Here is a 24,014-nt window from a genome sequence, read left to right as displayed (position 1 = left end):
ATTATAATAATAAATACTGCCAACATCTCAAATGAAATACTGATTATAAAAATGTTTTGTTTCCTTTCGGAATATGTTTTAGCCCTTTCTTCCTGCAGCCTGTCAGGATGAATTACAATGACACTACCAAAGTGTCCCCAGATTTCAGAGAATACTTCTACAGTTAATTCAGTTTCACTAAAATATTCATAGTCTACAGTTAGATTCATCACCAATTTGAATGTTTTCATAAAGACAGAGCTGCTTGGAGAATACCAAGGAGTTTTTCTGAAGGTATGAGAGTTCACATTCCTTTCTTAGCCTTCAGATGAAAGATTACCACAGCAATGTTTGCTCAGAACTCAAGGAAAGGTTAGCAGTAATAGACTTACTTTTTTTAAGTTTGGCTAGATGAACTTGGAGGGTATTACAATAATAATGTTTGTGTCGGTGTCCAGTGTTTCTGTCTGCATTTTTCCAGACACAAGGATGCAGGTCTGCATACATATGTGTATGTGTGTACCTTACAGTTCAGTCTCTTCAGCACTTCATGAATGTGTACAGGACAATGTATACAGGAGCTCTGTATGCCTGGCAACCTGGTGGCTAAAGTCCTTAATTTCTCTCTAGACATGAAAGAAGGACAGACACAGGAAGCATTTAGATGGATGCTCTAGAAGCCACCGTCCCATTTAGCTGCCAAGGAGTTAGGTATTTCCTTTGATATGAAAAAAATACCCAAAGGTTTCCACAAACATTTGTGTCATGGATAATACTTTAATCCAGAGTGCAAAAATTTGCCAACTAAGGTACCATTCCACTTCAGAAGAATATGGGTTTATATCTGATCCTTCCTCACACTCTCATGAGACAAAAAATAAAATCCCACCACATGTGGAGTTGTGGCAGAGCTAGGGTTAAACCTGCCATTTCAGATTCTGATCTAACACCTCAGCCACAACAGCAGCAATATTTTTTTTTATTCCTTTTAACTTTTTTCCTGTTAGTGTTTGCTTTCTTGTAAATACTGTGGTAAGAAGGAATGTGCCCTGTCATGCTCTGCCCTGATTACAAGACTGAAGGAAGTTGGAAATATGGGCTAGATAGATATTCCCATGTATTGTCACTCACTGAATACCCAAAATAGATTACTAATATTTTAGGCTGATGACTAATACTTCGCAGTGAGTGATCTGTTCTGTTAGCTCTGCTTCATCCTTGAAGAAAATGTGACTGGTTATAAAACTGAGTCATGATTTTGCACAAATGTCATTTAACCCAAATGTCCTTGTTCCCGATCCTTGTTAAATAAATAAATAACTCGGAAATGCAGCAGCATTAACATAGCCTAGTTTTAAGTTATTATGAAGAAGCAGAGTAGTAGCTGACTGCTTGCTGTTTGATGCTCCTCCTGTGCCAAATGCTAGTAAACTTCATTGTTTTAGAGGCTCTGCAAAATTAAGTTGTACAGCTTATAGTTACTGTACCTTTAGCTGATTTGGCAGCTCAGCTGCCATTAGAAACTTAAGCATTCATTAGCATTTCATGAGCCTTTAGACAATATCCCTATCTGTCAGTTCAGTTCTTTCACTGACAATAGTGTTAATGATTTAAAATATTCAGCAGTGTAACCAGACAATGTCAGCTAAAACGGAAAATGCTGCATTTGCATTCCTGGTGTCATGCAAAGCCATTTCAACAGACACTGAGCTTAAGGCAGAGAAGCATTTTAATCCTTTATGTGGTGAGTGGTGAGCTACTACAATAGCCCATGAAGAAAACAAGATATGAAACTTCACAGAACAGCAAGAAATTTTACGTAGAAGAGGGGGAATGATCTAAAATGTATTTTAATTTTATGGAGCATATATAACTGTAATGGGAGAACTTATGAAAGTGGTGCACAGAACACAGCCAGTACATTTTACTCTTTATGGCATTCATTCCTATGCCTCCACCCCTTTTTAAAATAAAAATTTATTGCTGTGTCTGTCCCTGGGCAGTATGACAGGATGACTATAAGTAGACTTGTGAAGATTCAGATGAAGTACCAATTAAGTTTTTAGTGCAGGAAAATTAGTTTTCTTCAGCCGTCATGCTTCAAAATAATTTAGATATTTGTTTTTTACAGTGTCATAGTTACTAAAACTGAATCTATGTCTGGATTCGTATCACACATCTAACTTGAAGTGCTTGTAGATGTGATAAATCTTCACATGTATAGTAACCTAAAATACAACTCGATAGATTAGTAAATAAATCTGATTATCGTAGATGTACCTGGCAACCTATGCCAAAATTCTCTTCTTTAAATGAAAACTGGTAGGGCCACACAAACATTTCTTTATTACCTTCCTAGCCTGTTACAGTGCTACTCTAAAGGGAGCATATATGGATAGAGTTCAGGTAGGGAAACCTCAGACAGTGCCATCTCTGAAGAGATGTGTGAGACTGCAGCCTGAAAGCACGTGAGTGCTGCACTGGCCTCTTGATGGTTGTCTGGAGGTGGCTGCCTCAGCTGACATGAAAACGTGTGCAGAGTTTGTCCTCATGATCTTGTGTAGAATGAGGAGGGAATGTTGGCTCCACACAACTGACTGTTGTGTAAAGTTGGAAGTAGGTGCAGCTGGAAGGAATTTTCTTTGCTTTTTACTCAAATGTGTTCAACTACTTATCTAAATAGGAATATTGGGACTGAATCTTAAATTGGTGTAAGTGATGATGTATTCTTATGATGATGAGGAAACTAGAATAAAAATACAATGGGAGTAAAAAGTGAACTAATTGGTTATAGGTGTTTTTAGGGTGGGTTTTTTTCCAACTTTGCTACTTTCTTATATGGCTCTTTCTTGTGATTACCATCAGAAATAAAAAGTTCTTGTGTATATCCATAGATCTCTCCACATGGTGGATCTTCTTCCAATGTGAATGGTGTACCTGAATCACTCCGTTGCCAGAGTCCTGAAGGTAGGACACCAGTAATTGCTAACAGTCCTTGCAAAAATTATCTTGTAGGTGACAGTTGGTTTAGCACTTTTAGGTGGTTCCTGATGACTCCAAATCCTTTTCTGTTCTGAGATGTTTGATACCTTGTCAACAAACTTATCTTGGAAAAATTGTTATTACATTTTATACATCAAGGCAGTAAAGATAGGAAACAAATTTTGTAAATTTTTTTGTCAAGTGGTAGCATATCAGTGGACCATGCTCTTCAATAGTCACTGTTAGGAATTTGATTTTGACCTGCAGTATCACCAGAAATGTGTTTGGGGCTGGACTGAAAGAGGAACCCTCCTTAAAAGAGCTGATTGTACTTCAGGTAGAACCACTGGCCTATCAACTGACCATAGGAAAACTTAACCTTTCATTCCTTATCTCTTTAAAGCAATGTTAATTATTTTTAATTATTTTTAAATTTCATTTTAGAGTTTGGTTTTTTTTAAATACTGAAAGAAGTGCCTACCAGCATTCCTTGCACTTTGCATGTTTCAGCAGCAGCCATAGGAACTTGAAGGAAATCAGCAGATAAAACTTTTTGAGTCTTTTACATGCATTGCAGATGAATTTTATTTGCATTTTTACACTGAGTTTGCAAAAAGGTACTTCAAAAAAGTAATTAGAGCTCAGAAAATTTTAGACTAAGAACTTCTAACTGCATTAATTACTTTTAGAATATGCCTATACAAAACCATAGTAAGAATTGATTTGTGTGTTAAAAGGTCAAACAACTTTGGGTTTATCTTGTTCTTTCTTACGTTTGAGATAAAACCGAGGGAATAAGCAGTGAAGAAAACAGCTTACTTTTAAGTTTTGTTTTGCATTTGTGACTGTTTTGTATCTGTGGAACCCATTGGGGATATACTGCATCCTGCTGACACTTCAGTTTGCATTATTGACTTTTTTCTTTTTTATTTTTTACAGGTGTAAATGGAAACAAGTTCTCAGGGTCATCTACCATTCTTGAGAAGTACAAAGTGGGGAAGGTGATTGGTGATGGCAATTTTGCTGTTGTAAAGGAGTGTGTAGAACGGTGAGCAAGGAAACTGTTCAGTACTGCTGTTTATTTTACTGGATAAAACCCTGTGCATTAACATAATTTCTTAGAAAAATGTAAGGAGATGAAAGCAGAGAGCAGCATACCCATATGCAAAGATATGCATACACTTCAGGAGAAATAGGCATAATGAAATATGCAGAGCTTCTTATGTATTCTTCTAGCAAAGGAGTATGAGAACAGCAGAGAAACATTTTTTATCCCAAAACCTAAAGGAGGTATCACCTTCTAATGGTGACTCTTAAGGAAACCCCACAGATCTTCAAGAAATCCCTCACACTACAGATGGCTGTGGGTGACAGTATGTGGCATCTAAACAGTCTTTGAGAGCCCCCCCTTCTGCCTCAGCACTTCTGCTGCTCTAATGTCCCTACTGCCTGCTGCTTACATGATTTTTCACAGCTTTCAGTATGCTGTGGGTAAAGCATTCCTAAAGGCGTGCAGTTGTTGGCTATTAGCCTGTGCTACCAGCTCCCTTGTGCTTCCTTCTTCTGTGAGGTACTGCCCTGAGTAGCCAGAGACTTTGCAAATAGACCCTTCAATACACCTGACCCTGAAATATTCTTGTGCCTGATTTCCCATGGGGTAGACAGGATACCTTTACAGACCTGTGCTGTATTACTGCCCTTCCTCTGAAAGCTTTGTGTCACACTGTGCTGCTAGTGCAAACAGAACAGATGATTTGACTGTCACTTTCTCAGTGTATTTTTTTAGAACCACCTTCTGCTATCTTCATCAATCTGAGAGCTATGTCAGTTTCTTAAATATTATGAGGAATTCCCAACTTGTTTGCAAATACTGGGAAAATTCAGCAAATGACTGTAAAAACCATAAAAGTTACAGAAATGGTTTCTACTATTTGATCCTCATCTTCTGGTTTTATTAAAAGGAAAGAAAGGTACTTATGAATGAAAACATCTCATTCCAGAAGTGAGGTTGTACTAGCAGGTCTGTAGTTCCCTGAGTCTTCCCTTGTACCCTTATTGTAAACTGGAATAACACTGGCAAGCTTCCAGTCAGCAGGGACCTCCCCAGACTCTTAAGACCTTTTGTATATCTTTGAGCCATGTCCTGCCATGATATTTGCTAGGTCCTTCAGTTCTCTGGGATGAATCCCATCAGGCCCCAGGGACTTGTGAGCACTCAGCTGCTGCAGCTGGTCCCTGACAATTTCAGTGTCAGCAGATGGAAAGTCAATGCTCCCACTCTCCTGGTCCTCTGACTCAGGAGACCAGGCAGCCCCATGTCTATCAGTACTACTAAAGGGTGAGGCAAACAAAAAAGCATTGCATGCCTTTGCTTTATCTTAATGTCTATTAGTCAGGTGACAATCTTCAACAAGTATGTTTTCTTTAGATCTCCCTTTGCTATTGACATACTTCAAAAAGCCTCGTTGTCTGACACAACACTGACCAGTTTCAGCTCTAGTTGTGCTTTGGCCTTTCTTGTTTTCTCCCTGCAAATATGACCCACAGCTCTGTAATCTTTCTGTGGAGCCTGACCTTGCTTCCAAAGATCATACAACTTCTTTTTCCTCTTGATTACCACAAGGAATTCCTTGTTCAGCCAAGCTGGTCTTCTGCCCTGCTTGCTTGACTTAGAACACAATGGAATTTCCTACTCCTGTGCTTCTGAAAGGTGGTTCTTAAAAACTGACCAGCAATTGATCCTCAAAAGAAGATACAGGGTACTCTGATAAAGAACTCTCTGAATAACTTAGTTTGCTTTCTTGAAATCCAGCGTAGCAACACTGTTGTCCTTTTCTCTCATTACACCAAAAATTATAAACTCAACCATTTGATGATCACTATCACCAAGACAGACACCTACCATTACATCCCCCATGAGTCCTTCTCTGTTCACAAATAGCAAGTCTAGGAGGGCATCTTGCCTAGTTGGCTCACTGAATACCTGTGACAAGAAATTATCTCCTACAAACCTCAAGAATTTCCAAGACCTGTTTTCACAGCAGTATGATATTCCCACTTAATGTTTGGGAAGTTGAAATCTCCCATAAGGACAGGGTCTCCACAGTAATTTCTCATCTTCACCTACAGAATAACTCAACAGTGCTTACATCCCAACTGGGTGATCCAGTAGCAGATTGCCACTACACCATGTCCTTTGTTTACCATTGCACCCAGAAGCTCTCAACCACATCACTGACTGTAAGGGCTGTGCAGTGAAACCTCTCCCTTATATATAGTGCAACACCTCTACCTTGCTGCCCTGCCTATCCCTCCTAAACAGGCTCCTGCCTTCCATCCCAGCACTCCAGTTGTTGTGGGACTCATTCCACCAGGTCTCAGGAACAGCAACGATACCGTAGCTCTGAGATCTGACCAACACTTCCAGTTCATCCCATTTGTTTCCCATACTGTGTGTATTGGTGTGCAAGTATTTCAGATACACTCCTGAGCTCTTCACGCTCCTGAGAGCAGTGCAAATGTTCCCACTGGCATTGCCATCCTTAGGTGATGTCATCCCAACCCTTGGCTTACCTGCTACAATCCTGTTGGTATCCCCTTCCCCCATCAAGTCTAGTTTAAAGCTCTCTCAATCAGCTCCCCCAGAAATGCCCAAAGATGCATTTTCCCCCTTGGGACAGGTGGATCCCCTCAGGTCCCAGCATACCTTGTGTCTCAAAGGTTCTTTCGTGGTTTAAAATCCCAAAGTTTCAGCTCAAGCACAAGATGAATGATGCTTCACAGTGTTTTCTCATGCACCCTGAAACTGGCCACACATCCTTTGTTATTTATAGAGTGAACAACATTCATGAAAGCTAGCAGATTAAAAGCACCAGCTTACATAATATATTATTTTCAGAAATATCAGCTGTGCTTAAGTTCCACTGGAAATGGGACAAGGGGTGGTAGGTCACTGGGGTTTCAAAATGTCATCTGTGATTTTTGGAATGAGGAAACTGGACTAGAAAAACAACCTTCCAATTGTAAAAACAAAAAGAAAAAAAGGCAAAATTAAACTTAAATGTCTAGTTTTGTATGTGATCGAATCTTTAGTGAAACGTTAAATGAATTTTATATAAAATAAATACACAACCGTAATTGCTAATAATAAGAGTGAAAGAGGAAAGGCCAACCATAAATGCTTCTCTTTTAATTCCTATTAATTCTACTTAATTTCTAATAGTGCTGTGCTAAGAAGCCTTAGTTGTGGAGCTAGGATCCCCTTATACCAGCTGTTCTACAAAAAGAATAAGGGGGTCTCTTTTGTAAAGGGTGCCTATATGTCTGTATATAAAGACATGATTCAACAGATGGGCACTGACAGCTCGACAGAAGAATACCAGAAACCTGTCAGACAATGCTGTGGTATTAGCACAGAAATTATGTGGATTATATCCAGGGTTTTTTCTTAGGTGCTGTGGTAGAGGACATTTGCAGAAGGAAGTTGGTTGATGAATTGGCTTTGTGAATGTTAACTCCTGTTTTCTCACAACATAAGTGCCAAAGGTTTGCTAAGTGGATTTTGCTGATCAGTTGTTTGAAGGCTTTCAGATATAATTTATAGTATAATGCACAAATTGTGATTCTGAATTACATGCTGTATTCATAGTAGATTTTACATCGTGCCTGTAATATGAGAGGATGGCATTTCACGGATACCATTTAGATAAGGCTTCTATCTAAAGACCAAATCAGGTTGTAACTATGACAACCTTGCAGCTACAGCTGCACTTTTCAGGGAAGAGATTCCCTGCTGCATGTTTTCAATAATGCATATATCAAATGTTAGATGTTAATTCAGTTATTTTTTCTGTAAGGTACTGATTTGGACTAGTTGTATCTAATGCCAAAAGCATAGTGAAAACTACCCTGGAAGTGTAAAAACATACCTGTTTTTGCTTTTGTAACTACCTCCTGTTTTTGCTGAACATGCCAGTGGTGTTCTGATGCAACCTGGAGTCTGTAGGCATTGGCACAATACAAAAGAGTAGCAACAGGGTCTTAAAGTATTTTCTTTCTTATGTTCATCATTAATATAAGTAGTAATTTCTTCTTAGTTTAAAAAAAAATTACATTGTGTTTCTTTTTTCTCTCATTTTCTCCCCTTCTGGAGAAATGAAGATTTTTATTGCTTAAAGGGACGATTCACAAACAAGAGCTCCTTTCTGTGAGAGTACTTACCAAAACCAGTAATCCTTTTTACTTTGTATATAACCACCCTCTTAAAATCCTCAGGACTTTAGATGCTGTAGAATTCAACAAAATGCTTAAAAAAAGGTAAATAAAGGAATAATGAAATACAAAAGCTCAAAATTAGTACCTAATAGATTCTACAGGATTTTAGACTACTCTGTAGTGAACTATGGGGTTTTAGCTCTGCTGAATCTTATTGAATTTTTTTACTAGGATATCAGTCTTTCTTCTGCTCACTTACACATATATGTGTATGATTTTTTTCTTTAAAGCTTACCAGTTGAACAAAGCTAAGTGGAAGGCCGAAGGCAAATTTTGCATGTTGCATTAAGGGAAGTAACAGAATCGTGCCTGGTCACAAAGCATAAATTGCAGCTGGATCCTGGGATTAATACACCAAGTGAGCCAGGTTGTGGTAGTCAGGGAAACAGCAGGCACAAATGCTGCTGAGAAAACAAAAACCAAAATCAAGCCCATTCTGTGCATTTTCTGTCAGCAATCTCGGTGGGTCACGACATTCTGTTATGACGACGTATTTACAGATAATGCCACAATTTGTTGATCGGTTTCTAATTAATGGCTCTCATGTTTTTCTTGCTAGATCCACAGGAAAGGAGTTTGCCCTGAAGATCATAGACAAGGCTAAATGCTGTGGGAAGGTAGTGTACAACAATTTGCATGTATACAGAAGCAGCACTAGCAGCTGCTCATTAGTCATAAATGGTGGGTGTATTTGGGTTTTCTGAGTATTTTCAGAATATCTGTTTAACAAGATGATAATGTATCCAAGAAGCAAATAATAAAAGCAGTGAGTGTTAGTCTACTAAATAACAGAGTAAAAAGCAAACTAATTCTTGTCTATTTTATTGGACAGACAAAAAAATGCTAATATGCACCCAAAATATATTGAAATTATTTTGATCTGTAAAATATGAGAAAGGAAATTTGTAGCTATATTGGTATTTATGTGATTCCCATCCCACTCTGCCTCTTATTTTTCTCTTTTTATGGCTTTACATATTCCTTTTGTAAGCAGAACATGGATTTGGAAAGAAATTTTTGCAGCCATTTCTTTCTGTTTACATACTCTTACCATCCTGTATTAACAAGGATCTCCTGAGTTCCTAAACATTTTCTTTTAATTCAAGCTTAAAAAAATAATTCCAAAATTGCCTCTTCAGCAGAACAGCATCTCATATATAGTGAGTCCAGTTCTGGACTCCTCAGTACAAGAAAGACGAGGAGCTACTGGAGAGGGTCCAGTGGAGAGCACCGAGGTGATGAGGGGTCTGGAGCATCTCTTACGAGGAGAGACTGGGGCAGCTGGGCCTGTTTAGTCTAGAAAAGAGAAGATTGAGAGGGGATCTTATTAATGCATATAAATATCTCAAAGATGAGTGTCAAGAAAATGGTGCCAGACTCCTTTTAGTGGTGCCCAGCAAGAGGATGAGGAGTAATGACCATAAACTAAAGCACAAGGAGTTTCACCTGAACATGAGCAAGAGCTTCTTTCCACTGAAGGTGGCAGAGCTCTGGAACAGGCTGCTCAGTGAGACTGTGGAGTCCCCCTCTCTGGAGACATTCCAAACCCACCTGAATGGCATTCCTGTGTAACCTGCTCTAGGTGATCCTGCCTAGATCTCTAGTCCCTTCCAACCCAAACAATTCTGTGATTCTGTGAAATAGATATCTGAGATTGTCCCACCCCTGCTTTCGTTTCCTCATGAGTATATTTTTAAAAAGGAAGAAAAACAGCCAACCTACAGCCAAGAATGTAGACTAAGCACTGGAATAGATAACAGCAAATAAAATACTTATATTTTCACTGCTTTTGATCTTAAACCAATATGCTCTTAAGGAACTTAGGAATTAAATGGTTCATAGTTAAGAGTTAGCTAAAATATCACAGTTTTTATTAACAATCAAATTCTGCATTGAAGTCTGTTTCACAGTAGGCAATACACCATTCTTTCAAGTACTAAAAAGATGGACTTTTTGATCCAGACACCTTATGTTTTTTATGTAAATGACTGATTGAAATGATTCTAGAGGTATCTTTGTAACCAAGTCAGGGGTTTAAATCAAAGGTATCCTTTTTGTTGGTTACATGTTGTAACTGCTCTGAAGTGTCATTCAGAACTCCAAATGCTGCATGTGTCCTTGTAGGAGGATGTAGCAAGTCTGTGTGACATTCTTTGTGTGGTAAGGAGCTGTATGATGCTGTGATGGCTTCCTTTAAGTAGAGGTGCTAAAACAGAATTGTTTTATGTATGATGATTTTAAATCGTGTGTTAGATGCTAGGAGATCAGTGTTCCAGCATCCACATTGTTTTATCTCATATTCTCCAGGTTTATTTAGAAAATTTAGAAAGGAATCTTAAAAATGCATAACCATGAGAAAAAGTGCTAAAATCGCCTTTCTGAGATTGAAATGTTGCAATTTCTTCAGCTGTGGGAAGGGTGACCCAGTGCTTTCCACTGCAAACAAAATTTTTGGATGATGTGTACAGCTTGCAGCTTTAGGTGGTGTTTATTACTTGTCTGAGTCAGCTGCTTAGGTATCACACATTACAACTGTCTAGAGATAGACAGTCTCTTTTATACAGTAGAGTTTAGACATATTTTCTATATGTCTTTCTCCCTACTTTAAAACAAATTAAAAAATCAGCCCCATGGATGCATTCTTGCCTGTTTTGAAAGGATCTGTATCTGTATAGCTACAGACTGTTGTTAGGAAGATGTTTATACCTGTTAGGGCAGTGGCAGAACTGTCCAGGAAGAATTCCAACAGAGAAAATAATTAAATTTTGATACAACTTATTCCTTCCTCGCTTAGTTTCACAGGCCAACATAAGCACTGCTTTGAAAACACCCATCCAGCCCAAATATGGATGACTTGAGTGTTGCTCACTGCTCCTTAGCAGTTGATCTTGGATGTCCTAAAACTTGAATACAGTTGACTAATATATTTTCCACGAGTGGCTTAAATGTTAATTACACAGTAATTTCACTGTAAATAAATCATATTAATGTAAACTGAAGCATATATTGCACTATCCAGGAAAAACATTGTAATGACTTTGAAAAGTACTGGTTTTTTATATAGCAAAATAGAGCAAAACAGTGGGGTGGTTGAAAATAAAGAACCACATATTAGTCAGCATTTTAAACAGTAGCTCAACAACATTTCGGGGACTGTTTTTAAAAATTATTATTATTTTAAAGAAACATTAGTTATTCCTGAGCTTTATTTAAAGCAATTAACAATTTAGTCATGTGAAACAAAGAAAGCACAGATAAAGCTATTGTGCCTTAGTTGTAATTAATGGATGTAATAAATTTAATATGCTATCTGTTCTTTGGGTAGAAAAAGCTATAATAATATTCTAGTTTTTGCTTGGACTCTTAATGTTAGTTTTGAATTTACAGGCTTCCATCCCTAAGGCTTAGTATGCTGTGGCTGTTCACTTCTGTCTGGTGATGAGATTCAGCATTGTGTTTAACAAAATTGCTTCATGTTTGTTTGTTTTTTTTTCCTCCAGAGCACTTTGCTTGGAGCAGGCATATGTTTGTTCAGAATGACAATTGGTGCTCTTTCAAACTGAATTTCAAAGGTGTGACTGTTTAACCCGTATATGCCGCCCCGTACTCTCACGAAATGAGATGCACACATGGCATGTGGTTTCTGAGTTATGTAGCCACACAGAGCTTTGGCAAAAGCACAGTGCATCCGTAAATAACCCTGGAAGAAGAAGGTGAAGTAGCACAAGATCTTCAATCACTGCCTCTGCACAGTGGATCACATCTCCTTCTAATGCTCTGTTCACAAATGCATGAAGTGCATGCTACTAATCGGTGCATTAAACATGAATAAGTTCTGAGTCCAGTGACATGATTTGTTATCTGCCCCAGCGTAAGGGTGCTCGTGTTTTATGCAAGCATTGGTATTTATTTTGCAGTGAACCTAAATACGTCTGTATTCCAATATTTATAAAGGAAAATTAAAATCATTCTTTCACATGAAAGGGGCACGTAATTTTTTTCGCTCTCCAGTGTTAACCACGTGCTAAAATGTTCCAGAAAACAAGACATTTGAAACTCATTTGTTCTTGAAAGCCATTAGTTCCTCAGAAGTCTAGGGAAGGGGAAATTAAACGCAATCTGTGTGCTGTTAAGCTGTTGGAGTCACAACGATTTAACTGAGCTATTACATATTTTACAGATTGTAAATCTGAACATACATATAAAATGAACTGAAAACCATAACCAAAGCAGTTATAATATTTTTTTCTTGTATATATTCTACAACTTTTTAAAAAAAAATAAAGTCCTTGAATATAAATCCTAGGTAATCTGTCCTTGACTAACCTACACTAAATGAGAGGTGAAGGCTGGAGAGGATCAAGAACATGTTGACTATTGATGAGGGGTGACAGGTTACAATGATCCAGCTTGGGGGCAGAAAGGTTCTGAACTTAATTTCACCTCATAATACCCACATAAGAATATAATCTGCACTTCCTGAATTGCTGTCATGTTCTGGGGTCTTTTTTCAGAGGTATCCCATTGTTTATGTGAGTGAAATACAGTATTTTAAATTAAATGTGGTCAATGGTGACATACAACTTAAAATCCAGCATCTGACAATAACCCTCTACTATATAAATTAAACAGCAAAAAAAAGTGCTCACTGATCAAGTGATCAGCTGATCAAAGGAAAAGTGAATTGGCAATTTCATGTCTATTCAGATAAACTTCTCCATCCTGTTCTGAACAGGAGCACCTGATTGAAAATGAAGTGTCTATTCTGCGTCGAGTGAAGCATCCAAATATCATTATGCTTATAGAGGAAATGGATACCCCAACAGAACTCTACCTGGTGATGGAGCTGGTCAAGGTAAGACTAAGGAGGCTTTATTTATCCTGTTTGAATTCTCTGTGTTGGTGTGAGATCTGAGCAGCATCTGGGAACACTAAGATCTTGGGAGACGTAATCATAGACGTAATCATATACGATTTCAGTGGCAACCTACATTTTTAATAATAAAAATACTCTTTTCGATCAATTATATTAATGGAATTTATCTCTCTTCAGTTTTAATTAGATTATTAACACAGATTTGAGGTAATTTTGCAATGTGCACACTCTAGACAGAAGCAGATAGTGGGTTTTATATCATACTTACAATATGCAGGGCTGATAGAGATGTGCTTTTACTAACAGAACACCTGCATTTATTTCACTAATATATTTATTTCACTAATATATTTATTTAATAATTTGCCTTAAAGAAAGTAATGAATTTATCTCTCTGTGATAAATTTGTCTTAATTGACAATAAATGAGACAGATAGTTTAAATTCAAGTGATCATCATCCAAGAAAATTAAAACTCAAAAAATCTCACCTGGTTTGTTTGTATCAGACATTCATTCCCCTTATTTCCAGTTTACCAGAGAACAGATATGCTGCTTTCATACATGTACAGAGAAAACAAAAATACTCATTTTGCTGTCATCTCGTGAGCCAAATACACAAATTGCATCAAGTTTTAGTCGTGCATTCTCTTGTCTGAGTTGTGTACATACACAGCAACACTGCACATCAGCTTGATTGGCATGTCAGGTACAAATATTATATAGCAGCAGCAGTACTTTTTATTTCTGTCTGAAACATTGTTAGATTCAGGATTCCCCTCTAGAATAGTTACCAGCCTGGGAAATCTCTAAAAAAAGTGTGTAGTTGTTGAATTCATAATTTCTGTAGCCTACTCATTTCCTTTCTGGAAGTTATTTTTATATACTATAGGCTTTTTTTGGGTTTCAAGACAGTATTTTTTCATATTTTAATTCACCACCATCTTGGCCTGTATTTCCTGAATTGCTCCTTCTCTTCCCTGTATATTGAAATGCTTGGAATGCCACCCACAGCTCAGACAGATCACTCCTACAGATGTATCCAGGGTAACCATCATAGAGACACCCACGTAAAATTTGTTGCAATGACTGAAAATGCTGCATCAGTAACTTGCTCACATGTTGTTATGTATTCCAAGAGGAATAGGGCATCCATAAAACAGAGACTGCACAACTGAAACATTCAGAAATCACCTGTAGGTGATGGAATCAGTGGATTCATTTATGTCGGAAAAGATCACGCTTGTCTGCTTGTCTTGTTTGTCCTCTTTAACTTTATTTATTGATATTTCTGCAATATCTGCAGAAATTCAGATTTGCAGTTCATTACAATTGCTGAATATTTTTTTTGTTAAGGTTTTTATTACTGGGCTAGTTTACTGTAGCCTTTACTCAAAACCAGGGCTGTTTTTCACTATATTTAAGGTATTACACTGATAAGATGAAGAAAAGAGAAACTGTATGCCTGTACCTGTAGGTAATAGAAATGAGTGATCAAAGGTAGGAAGATCAATAAAAAGAAATCAAGACAGAGAAGATCTGTGATTTGTCCAAACTCAAGACACCAGAAGCCAGGATTACAGCTGAGAATTTAATGTAGATGACCCAAGTCCCAGTATAGTATCTTGGTGACAAGATCATCTTTCTGCAAAGTAATTTTTTTACTGTTTAACAGGAATTTTGAGCGTGCCTTTTGTAAAGGAAGATTTTACATGGGGGTTTTTTGGCGTGTTTTTTTTTTAAATTAAATATACTCTTAATAATTTTTCCCACATTGGTCTTTTTCCTTTCTATTATGTAGGGAGGAGATCTATTTGATGCTATCACTTCATCTACAAAATACACAGAGCGAGATGGGAGTGCAATGGTCTACAATTTAGCCAGTGCTCTCAAATACCTTCACGGTCTCAACATTGTGCACAGAGACATCAAGCCAGAAAATCTTCTGGTATGTCCCATTTATTATCTAATGCTTTCTCTTACTTTGTTCTCATTAATGCAAATGCTTGTATATATAAATGTCAAGGAGCTGAGCAGAGAAGAGCAGGCATATTAATTTAGAATAAGCATGTATGAAATAAATCTTCTGCCATGGGATAGCAATCACCGTAATGCAAGAGAGCTGTGCTCAAACCTGTCCTTAGACTTATCTTTATTTACATTTTGATTGGCTGCCATTTGGATAAGCAGGAGTATTGTCTCACAAAACAATGAATTTTAAAGCTATGTCAATGAATTATTTATTAGTTTGCAAGTGGGAGAAAAGGTGGGCTGAGTGCCATTTCTTCCATTTCTTTGGATGATCATATGGTTACCATCTGAAGCCTTTTTCTTCCCCCCACATTTTTCTCTCACTGTCATTGTAGGATCATCTTTCTGATGATTTACCAATATTCCAGCTGGGAATTAACTCTGTACATACGTTTATTTTGTCCTGGGGAACTGACTGCTTTTGTTTTCAGCAGAGACAGAAGATAGCTGTGTTGACAAGAATTACCATGAACTCTGCTTTGGGAACCACTTATACCACAGTCCACAGAGGGCATCTTTCTGTTCACAGAATGGGATCAGCACATACCATTTGCTTATACACAGAGATTATACTTGTGCACTACATATTGGATATTAGATATTAAGTGTCACACACTGAACAGATTTTGAACTATTACAAGGATAGGGCTATAAGCTACAAGCTGAAAATATTTTCCATTTCATAGTCAATTCTTTCCCAGCTAATTCCACTGACAGTGTTTGACCATTTAAATAAGCCCTCAAATAAATTAGATTGCTTAGCAAAAGAAAGGGAGGGGAGGCTTTTCCTGGAAAATGTAGTTACAGCAACATGGCACTTAGGAGTGAGAAAATGAAGGTGGAAGTCTCACAGTATCAGTGCATCTTCAAACACAGACAGTCCAAAGAAATTTTAAGCTCTCATTAGCGATTGAATCAGTTATAAATAGGCACAAATGTCCTTTCTGCCTAGAAAGCCTAAAGAGATTACTCAACAGATGCAAATCTTACTCACTGTGATTGACAGTGGCAGAACATAAAGATAACATGCTGGTATTGAATGTAAATGCAAATAATTCCTATCAATTGCTACCTAGAATTGTTTTTTTGCACAGGGTCATCCAGCTGTCTGAATTCTCTTTACAAGTCATGCATTTAAAAATGCAAACTCTGAGTTTTGAAGGTGTTATATAAAAGAGAACAAGAGTTTCCATTAATGATATGAATTACAGAGAGGAATGAAGGAAAGTATTGCTGCCTTAGCAGTGTTCAGTTGTTTGAGGAAACAAAAGAAATTCAGCCATTCTGGAGATTATGGAGTCCTACATTCTAAAAATTGGATTCCTTTGAAATTATGTTAATATAAATATTTTACTTTAAGAACGAAACTGAGATTAATTTATTAGGGGGATGTTTCCTTTGTGTTGGTCTGGTTTGATTTACTCTTGCAATCGCTATTGTGTAGCACTTTTCTTTCTATTGAAATTCAACTTGTTTCATCAATAAAATGACTCAGAGGTAGACTCAGTGCTAGTTTATTTATGGGGCTTTTGGTAAGATACAGTTGGGTCTGCACAGAAACCTAAACAGTTCTCAGTCAGCTTTCTCACTCCTGTACTGAACTTGCCTAGACTGACTAAGCATAGGGAGGACATTTGCCAATGAAATATGCAGTGTAACAACTGACCAGATTTATGCCAAGTTAAGAAGACGTTAAACAAATCTGATGTAGCTGCCAGTCCCATTTTAAACTCCAGGTCTTAATCAAACAAAATTATAGTATTATATTCTACTTAATATATTTAAAACTTCTCAGCATTCTAGGATTGGGTTTTCCTTCCCCCCCCACTAGTTGCTTGAGGCTATGTCATGGTCTGACCTACATAGCTGGCAGACAGCTCCATTGAACACTAGCTCCAGCTGCAATCAATGGTAATAGCATTTTTCTCTTCTTTCCCTACAGGGCTGTGGAAATTGCCTCTTTTTCCCCATCTTCTTGGTGTGATGATGGTCATTTTCCAAACAAATTAAAAACAAATGCAGATGTTCTCCTCCTCATTGTGCTTTTATTTTTCTGATTCTAGGTATGTGAATATTCAGATGGAACCAAGTCTTTGAAGCTGGGAGACTTTGGACTGGCGACTGTGGTTGAAGGACCTTTATATACTGTCTGCGGTACACCCACCTACGTGGCTCCAGAAATCATTGCAGAGACAGGGTAAGACATAGGCCTTGTCACCAGTTATTTTTGTCAGGTAGCTCCTAACTGTTTTAAGAACTAGAATGCTTTAATAGGCTGTCTCTCCATCTTTTTGTAACCAAAGCACCCATGGGCATCATTCACAGTTCCTCAAAGAGGCCAGTTTTCTTGCTCATCCTGACCCCAGAATTCACCTTTGCCTCCTTACCCACCTCCCTTGGACCTGCTGGTGCAGTGGAGTTCACTGGTTTGTGCTCCCTGCCTCACCTCGGCGTTCAGAGCCCATTATACCAGCCATGGCAGCTGCTTGGGGAAAAACAGACAAGCAGAAAACAGTGTTCACATTAGAAATGGAATAATTTATATTGGAAGAGGCTCCAGAGGTCACCTAGTCTAAACCTGTTCTCAGGGCAGCTCTAATTAGATCATGTGGATTCAAGTGACCTTGTTTGGGTGACACATGCTGTTTGATAACTGTTTGCTTAATTAAACAACCCCATTTTTTTGTATTGAACAGGTCATTGCATAAATACAAAATAATTTTTTAACATGGTAGAATTTCAGGAGTCATCCTTCCTTTTAGACCTATTAGAGCTCCATTCCATGCTAAACTGAGTCTTGCCATAGCTGTGACCCCCCTCTGAATTTGGTCTTCCTAATGGAGGGAGGTTTCTTGTATTGTTTCAGTCGTTGTTCAGTGCATTTGTTGTATGGAGAAGTATTTCACAGCTGCAGTGAGCTCAAATGTCAAATGGCACTCTGTCTGCATGTTTTAGATTTTGACAAACTGAGTCTACTGGATAGAAAAGAACAGGGCAAAAAGACCTCTTTTTGACCTCTAGTGTTTTAATTTCTGTGCTTTGAAAGAGAAGTGCAGTTCTTTTTCCCTGTGTTACTCAAGAGACTGGAGGATTGGTGTGTGTCTTGTTGCTTAGCAACACATGATAACCTAAGAGGTAGTTACTTCACTGTAGGGACTGAGAAGGCACATCCTTGTCTTTTATCGTTAGTGATTCTGGATTGGGAAAACCTTGGTACTGACTTGAATTTGAGTATATTCAGAACACTCTGGAGAGCCTTGAGGCTTCTGGCGGGGGGGAAAAAAAAAGAAAAAACATAGAATCTTGGTTTCCTAAAGACTGTAAAGTTGTGAAGAAAAAGGTGCTTAGGTACAAAATACATTACCACATAATCAGCAAGTAATTTAGAACAGATTCTCCTGTATTCATGTCAATGCAAATTTTTTTTCATTGAAATTACTTGGGTTTTTTTTAATTCAGCACAAGTAACACAGCCTTGTTTTCTCAGATATGGCTTAAAGGTGGATATTTGGGCTGCAGGTGTGATCACATACATACTGTTATGTGGATTTCCACCTTTTCGCAGGTGAGTGTCAAAGGGAAAAACAATAAAAATAATCAAGTTCTTTCTCCCTGAAGAAGGCATCCTGGGGGGAAAAACGGTGGATTAGATTGACACATTTTCTTTATGTCTTCGTCCTTTTCTTGAAATTGTTTTCACTTGTCCTTCTTTTTCGGTTCTGGGATTAGTTTTATTTATTTATTTATTTTTCTAAGGTGGCAGCCGGTTTAGTGCTGTGTGCAGGGATGTGGGGGTGTAAGGGCAGAGCCGCTTTTCCTTTTGTCTCCCTGTGTATCCCAGCTCCACGATCCACGGGCACACGCTGCCCTCTGGCGTTTTTTTTGGGACCCGGCAGCTCCCGGGTCTGCAGTGCCGGGGTGGGAGGGTGGCTGGTGGTAAACCGAGGGGAGAGGAACAATTTGTTTATCCTGCACTTTTAACCTTGTTAGTCTTCTTGATAAGTGTCATAGGAGCGGTGGAGTTTGCAAACATCATTCTTGCTACTCAGCGTCTCCATATGTAGGAGCTCTACCGAAAATCAAAATGATATGCTTTGTGCCTCAGCCATTTTTATTTTCCAGGGAATTGGCATATTTAAATAGTGAATTCTTCTCTTAACATATAAATTGTTAATGCATGGTCTGTTCGTTCATTTTTACAGCAAAATACTTAATTAACTAAAACATCAGACCGAGAATATTTTGCAAAGAACACAATGTAAACAACTCTTGTTTATGGAAAACTGTTATTTAGTTTAGGTATTTGGGGTTTTTATGTAGTTAGTTCATGTTTAAAACTGAAAACTTGTTTTGAAAGATACAGTATAGAAACAAATGGCAGTTTATTTGAATAGATTTTAGGGGTTAGGCATGGAGAATATCCATATTCTATTAGAACCAGGCCTTAACCAAGGTTAATAAATATTTATTGCAAAACCAACTCAAGAGCTATATTGTTCTTTACAGAAATAGGTTGAGTGGATGTTCACAGCCAACAAAACAAGTTGAAAAACAAAAATCCTGCTGCCATTGATCTCTGAATATTCATGCAACCATGTTTTTGATACAAAAGTACTTATCCTTTTAATATCAGTAGCCTGCCAGTACTCATACATTTAGTTTACTGTGTTTTATTTATCTCCTTGATGGATTTTGAAAATTCTCCTGTTTTGATAGTTTAACAGATGAGGCTCATTTCACTACACTTCCTCCACCAATCATATGCTTTCTGTAGCAGGTTCTTTAGAACTAGGCTGGCAAATGACTTACTTCTGAATCCCCTTTCCTGTTCCTGTGTGTTAGCTGTGCAGTCTCTATTCTGGTAGAAGAGCTTTCACCTCAGTATATTAGGTTTTCTCATCACTTCTGACAGCATAACTATGGCAAACAGCTCAGAAGTGCTGCCTCTATATAAGCTTGAGAATTATGCATTTCTAGTAGTTATTAACATCATTTCTGTTCCATCCCCAAATCAAGTTAAGAATTCACATGACAAATTGACTTCTTTCTCATCATCTTTTTCATTACTGCTGTTCTGCAGTGAAAACAACCTTCAGGAAGACCTCTTTGATCAGATACTTGTTGGGAAGCTGGAATTTCCTTCTCCCTACTGGGATAACATCACTGATTCAGCAAAGGTACTGCTACATTTTCCAACCTGAAATAGCATTTCTGATGAGTCCCTGAAAAGATGCTGCTCTCTTGGAAAGGCAGACTAGAAAATTCAGAACAGACTCTTACCCACTGCTCCAGTTGCTGTACCTTTTTTAATTGGTTTAGCCTAATGTTAAATCAAAGCTCAGGTGTTTCAGGCTGTTGTGTTGCTGTCTGAGTGAGTAAGGGTAGCAGAATGCCAACTGCATTCAGTGAATATCACATGATATTCAGTTTATTTCATGAAGGACTATTATAGCAGGTTCAGTGCTTCAGCTGCAAAGTAAATGTCTCTGAATTTTTCCCTCCTACTGCTTTTTAAAAAAGAAAAATCATTGCTATGTGGAGTGAATGCAGTTGACATTTCTTCCTATTTTACTTGAGCCAGTTATTAGAACTTTTCAAGAGGTGCAGCCACTGCTAATTAATTGCCCTTGCTAACAGTCCTTGTGTTATCATTGCAATTTTGTTTAAAACAGTTGTGTCTGCAGGATAAAGGTTCCAATGTGTAAGCCCTGCTACTCAAGCTAATTCACTCATGTGCTCTGAATGATATCTGAAGCCTCATTAGCAAGTAGAGATTATCTTTTTTATCCAGCCAGTGAGAAGTTACTTTTTTTCTGCATTTCCCAATGACTGTTTGTTTATCCATTTATCAATATTTCCCAAGCTGTGGTCATTTCACACACTTCCAGGCAGGCATTCTGAACAAGGCCCTCAGTCTTGGCACTAAAGGTGATCTCTCACTTCAAACTTACACAGACTAAATAACTTGGCTGGTTGGGAAACTTCTCAGGTATGTTATTATCTGCTTGGAGAAACCATTCCCCAAAACTGAAGCAATGAACACTCTTCAAATAATGCCTTCAGTTTCTTGACTTTCAGATGCAGTTTCTTGCCTCTGATTGATACTTTTAATGTACTGTTACTATGTGTGTGCACTGCCCATAGAGGATCTCATCTCTCCCAGGTTTGTTTTTGTTATGGTCACCTGCATGAATATATAGAGAACAAAGTGGAACATTATAGCTGATTTTTTTTTAACATTTCCTTTTCATTTGGTTTCAAAAGATTTGGTGAAACATGAGTACAATGAGGAAGTTGCTGTGAAATATGCTGCCCAGCATACTCTTAATCCTGAAGGGCAAATCCTTTGTTCCAGTGAAGTCACACTGATATCACTGGTTCTGGAATCAACTGGCTTTTATTTTCGCCCAGGTATCAACAAACTTGCACTGAGAAGAACTTGGTGCAACAGTATTTTCAGTTGTAATATCCTTTTCTTAAACTCTTCTTTTTTTTTAATTAATAAAGGAGTTAATTAGCCTGATGTTACACGTGAATGCTGAGGCCCGATACACAGCAGCACAGATCCTAAGCCATCCCTGGGTGTCAGTGAGTAAATTACATTTTACTTGTCTCTAATTTTATATTAAACCTGTAAATCTAAGCATTAAAGTGTAATAAGAAGCAGAAATACACTTCTACTAGGTCCATTTCTTTTTATGGAACTACTGGTCCCATTTCCACATAAAGGAGAAGAGCCATAGTCTGAATTTTGCTTCAGCTGTAGCAGCACTGTCAGCTTCTGGGCTCTGAAGGAACAGAATGAGGCTGTCACTTGCTGACTGCAATTAGAAGGTGCTGGGGGTTGCTAAAACCTTGAACATAACACGACAGGCAGATGTGAGACTTCAGCACCTTTTTTGTTATTTCGCATTCAGCCTAGAAAACACTCATCTCAAAAACGTGTCTGTGGAAGGACTGTTGTGCCTGTTGACATCTTACTTGTTGCACAGCTACTTAGAGTACAGTCTGTTTCTTGAAGCACTTCAAGCTTGAAATACAATTAGCAAATTAGGTACCTAATTTAAGACTAAGCTGATGGCTGCCAAGTCCTTCATTTTTTTGGGCAGCAGCAATGGGGAACACCAAAGTGCACTGATCGATTTAAAATCAGTTCACTGTTAATAAATACTGGGTTTACATGTGCATAGTCAATGTTTATTTTCACATATATTTTAAAAGAGGGGACTGAGTATGATCTATGGAGTTCTGGGACACAAGAGAAGACAACTATAATGAGTGTGTTTGTGCATAACAGCTCCTCTGAAACTTATTTATGGGACTGTGTAACATCTCCACACTTAGGACATGATGGACCATTTAAAATACTGATTTAAAAGAATTCCAAATGACAAGTATGCTTTTTATTTTTAACATTATTTCAAGCACGTTATTTTTAACATGCTTGAATAAAACTTGCAGCTTCACTTTTACTTAGTTGCATTCAAGCATACTTTTGGGTTTTTTTTTTTCCTTACTTGAATATTGTGTTTATTCTTATACAGGATGATGCTTCCCAGGAGAATAATATGCAAGCTGAAGTAACAGGTAAACTGAAGCAGCACTTTAATAACACCCTACCCAAGCAAAATAACACATCTGCTGGGGTTTCTGTCATCATGGTAAGAGAAATGAATATTTTTATACATTGATACTCTACTTTGCATATCTTCCTAACAGTGCTCTATGAGCATGTGTGGTGCAAGAATAGCAAAACCAAAGCTAGAATAGTCTCTAATTCTAGTCTTTCTTTATGTATAATGTGGATTGTCTCATCATTGCTTGAGAGCAACCAAGTCCATCACAGTGCGGTACCTAAGCTATAAAAACAAGCTTCCAAACAGAAACATGTAAACACTAAGTAGGTGTTTGTTGAATTTGAACTCTTTCATTACAAAAACTGTGATTTTTAAATTTTTTTTTAATCATAATGACCACCTAGTTAGTTAAGTAGGCTCTTCCCCTCTGCCCGACCACGTATTGCCTGATCATGAGCATACTGTTGTTCAACACTGTGCTTGCCAGGAAACCAGACCCCATTTCAGAAACTTTCTCTGTAGTATTGAATGTTTGCCACATTAATTTTGTCCTTATCCAACCCCTGCTACATTTTTTTCTGTTCCCTAATGGGGAACTTTCCTTGAAGCATACAACGGGATCCTGACGACCCTACAGCTCAACTTACATAAACAGTAATTCCAGAAGGCAGATGTGTGAATCATGGCAGAAGAAATGGAATTTATTGCTATCAGTACCAAGAACTGCATTTGTAATTGCCCAGTCACTTTTGCAGAGAATATGCAACTGCAGTAGTGATAAACTGCCCTTACTGTGGTCCATCCTTGTCCGATGCGAGGATGGACTCTGCACACAGAGTATCTTCAGTTAAAAATAAAACCATCTATGGTAGTAACATAACAGTGATTTCCACCCCTTCCCATTAGTATTAATTACTCTCGAAGTCCAGCCCACTTATGTTAACAAACAACTGTTTTAATCATCTGAAAGTCAGTAAATTTAAATAATGTTTCTGCATACGTACATGTGTTTGCAAATAAATTTATATATATTCAACAAATATATTCAACAATTTGAATGTAGGACAAGTGATAACATAAAAATAAGTCAGGAAATGGATTCAGGTTCATGCTGTTGTCTGCATTTCATTTGACAGTTTGACTTGACAGTTTGAGAGGGACTTCAGAGCTTCATTCTTTATACTGTTGAGACTATGGATAAGCCTGAAGCTGAAAACTGGTATAAAATGCACTACATCTAATAAGAGCAATTTTAATTCTAACTCTCAGCCCCTCTCCAACTTGCATGCCACTTAAG

At 37.8% G+C, this 24,014-nt stretch overlaps 1 protein-coding gene across 7 annotated transcripts in view; it reads left to right on the top strand.

Annotated features, from left to right (window-relative positions):
* DCLK2 (doublecortin like kinase 2) overlaps positions 1–24,014 on the top strand; it is an 84,700-nt gene that overhangs the window by 55,773 nt on the left and 4,913 nt on the right. For 3 of the 7 annotated variants that reach the window (XM_051790929.1, XM_051790928.1, XM_051790931.1), the window contains 10 exons: positions 2,874–2,946; positions 3,901–4,009; positions 8,795–8,852; positions 12,971–13,090; positions 14,911–15,057; positions 17,204–17,337; positions 18,628–18,705; positions 20,221–20,317; positions 21,648–21,728; positions 22,685–22,801. In XM_051790929.1, the coding sequence (XP_051646889.1) occupies positions 2,874–2,946; positions 3,901–4,009; positions 8,795–8,852; positions 12,971–13,090; positions 14,911–15,057; positions 17,204–17,337; positions 18,628–18,705; positions 20,221–20,317; positions 21,648–21,728; positions 22,685–22,801 (1,014 nt within the window). Of the gene's footprint in view, positions 1–82; positions 274–2,873; positions 2,947–3,900; positions 4,010–8,794; positions 8,853–12,970; positions 13,091–14,910; positions 15,058–17,203; positions 17,338–18,627; positions 18,706–20,220; positions 20,318–21,647; positions 21,729–22,684; positions 22,802–23,853; positions 23,937–24,014 lie in introns of those variants that run through there. The other 4 variants (XR_007905040.1, XR_007905039.1, XR_007905042.1 and 1 more) reach the window with 2 other exon arrangements.

The sequence above is a fragment of the Manacus candei genome, unplaced genomic scaffold (assembly GCF_025592945.1).
Source record: "Manacus candei isolate 608988 ecotype Guabito, Panama unplaced genomic scaffold, ASM2559294v1 h1tg000028l, whole genome shotgun sequence".
Classification (NCBI taxonomy): domain Eukaryota; kingdom Metazoa; phylum Chordata; class Aves; order Passeriformes; family Pipridae; genus Manacus; species Manacus candei.
Note: the sequence above shows the minus strand (reverse complement) of the source record. Positions and strands in the feature narration are given on the sequence as shown.